The 2,500-nt window shown below is 41.5% G+C and overlaps 1 protein-coding gene across 1 annotated transcript in view; it reads left to right on the top strand.

Annotated features, from left to right (window-relative positions):
* zdhhc16b (zinc finger DHHC-type palmitoyltransferase 16b) overlaps positions 1-2,500 on the top strand; it is a 43,326-nt gene that overhangs the window by 33,591 nt on the left and 7,235 nt on the right. Inside the window, exon 7 of the mRNA XM_063193043.1 lies at positions 2,002-2,135. Within this exon, the coding sequence (XP_063049113.1) occupies positions 2,002-2,135 (134 nt within the window). The remainder of the gene's footprint in view (positions 1-2,001; positions 2,136-2,500) is intronic.

Raw genomic sequence — 2,500 nt, forward strand, 5'->3', positions numbered from 1 at the left:
AAAACGTTAAATGAGTGAGGTGGTGGCATGATTAAGCACACAACGTTGTTTGTTGGTCCGAGTGCTTTCTAGTCGAGTGTGAGGATGCCGAGACCCTTCAAGCTATCCAACTGCCGATAAGCATAATTAGCCCGGTTTTAGGGAAAGGGGAAAGCAATTACCTCCTGTTACCTCGCGGGGAAACTTGCACCTTTGTCACAAACACCCCAGGCACAATTTCCAATCAGTTTTTAATAATAATATGACCGTAATATCTTGCATTTGAAAACATGAGATTTCCGCTTTGAGTTAATGGAGCGCTGTCAAACTGTCCGACTTCTTCTGACCGATCTCGTCCTTTTGCAGCGCTGTGATTGTGGTCAAACTCCATTTTATGGCGGGCCTTAGCCAAAGGTGAAAGACGCATATGTTTCACATTAAGATTAAGTGAGTAAAATATACAGAGATTGATATTTGTACATATGCATCTTCAGTGAAATATTTCCCAAATGTTGCTACTGTCAGAATAAGCATTATTTTCTGTATTCCTGCTAATAGAATGCTTTTGGACAGAATAACAATTTGTAAATTGTAGGCCTACTTTGAAGTTCATAGCTTCTTTAAGAAGTGAACATTAAGTGCACTTTTTTGTTTGAAAGAGGAAATATAAAATATGACAAAAAAAATACAGTTTTGTGTTTATTTGATTGCTATTCAAGAGACTTTGTAGCCGCCTATATTAACAATATAGTCATTATAATAATTTGTTTTCATTATTTCATCATTTTTGGTTGGTGGTGTGCCGCGAGATTTTTTCAAGGGAAAAAGTGTGCCTTGGCACAAAAAAAGGTTGGGAAACACTGAACTACAGTATGTTATCTAGTGTTCTGGGATGTGGACAGGGTATCTATATCTCCTTAACCCTCTCCTGCCCAGCGTGGCTGAATAACTGTGTCGGCCATTTTAGCCAAAGTGTAATATAATGTAATGTAATGTGGTAATTATGTTATCTAGTGTTATGGGATGTGTACAGTGTGTGTATACCTCCTTAACCCTCTCCTGTCCAGCGTGGCTGAATAACTGTGTCGGCCATTTTAATCTAAGCGTTATATAGTGTAGTGCAGTGGTTCTTAACATTTTTTTCTTAACGCACCCCTTCCTTCTGCCGAAGACAAGCCGCGCACTCCCAACCCAAACTTCTACATGTGTATACACACTAAAAAATGATTAATTACAATGATTCTTGATCGAGACATCAATCAATACCTTAATGACTTTAAATGGGGACCAAAATATGTTTTCATTTGCTCTTATTTTGCCCTAATTATAATGTTTGTGTGACGGAGGTCATCTTGCACCTGTTCACCCCCCTCGGGGATCGAACGTGCGACCTCGTCAACTACAACGGTTCGGCAATGGGAGACACAGTACGATACCGCTGGGCCAAGAGACTGGTCTCTCGGCCCAACGGCACGAGACTGTATGAGGCTATCGGAGGGAGGTTTACCAACGTTCCACGTCAACTCTGTGCTAGTTAGCCTCCGTTACATTTGCAAGCAGAATTTTGATCACAACCTCAACACAAACAAAATTCCGTGCACACCCTGAAACGTCTGGCGCACCCCCAGGGGGTGCCTGCACCCCAGGTTAAGAACCACTGATGTAATGTAATGTGGTAACTATACTGTCTAGTATGATGTGTGTGTGTATACTGTATCTCCTTAACCCTCTCCTGCCCAGCGTGGCTGAATAACTGCTTCGGCCATTTTAACCAAAGTGTAATATAATGTAATGTAATATAATGTAATAGAATGTAATGTAATGTAATGTGGTAATTATGTTATCCAGTGTTCTGGGATGTATACAGTCTGTATATATCTCCTTAACTCTCTACTGTCCAGCGTGGCTGAATAACTGTGTCGGCCATGTTAATCTAAGCGTTATATAGTGTAATGTAATGTAATATCTAGTATGATGTGTGTGTGTGTGTATACTGTATCTCCTTAACCCTCTCCTGCCCAGCGTGGCTGAATAACTGCGTCGGCCATTTTAATCATCGTTACTTCTTCAGTTTCTGTCTCTTCATGACTCTGGGCTGCGTGTACTGCAGCGTCAGCTCTCTAGACCTGTTCCTGGACGCATACAACGCCATCGAGGTGAGAGGTGTGTGTGTGTGTGTGTGTGTGTGTGTGTGCGCGCTCATGCGTGTGTGTGATGTCATAATAGAGTGTGTGATGATGTCGTATCTGCTTCTACTGCATGTGATGTCACTTCCTGCAGTTTCAGAGGGAGCTGGAGCTTCAGTTGCTAGGCAACCAGGTGAGGAGGGAGGAGCTAAATAAGACCTCATGATAGATAGATAGATAGATAGATAGATAGATGGATAGATAGATAGATAGATAGATAGATAGATAGATAGATAGATAGATAGATAGATAGATAGATAGATAGATAGATAGATAGACAGACAGACAGACAGACAGACAGACAGACAGACAGTGTGTGGATGGAGAGTGTTTGC

This window comes from Engraulis encrasicolus, chromosome 2 (assembly GCF_034702125.1).
Source record: "Engraulis encrasicolus isolate BLACKSEA-1 chromosome 2, IST_EnEncr_1.0, whole genome shotgun sequence".
NCBI classification, from domain to species: domain Eukaryota; kingdom Metazoa; phylum Chordata; class Actinopteri; order Clupeiformes; family Engraulidae; genus Engraulis; species Engraulis encrasicolus.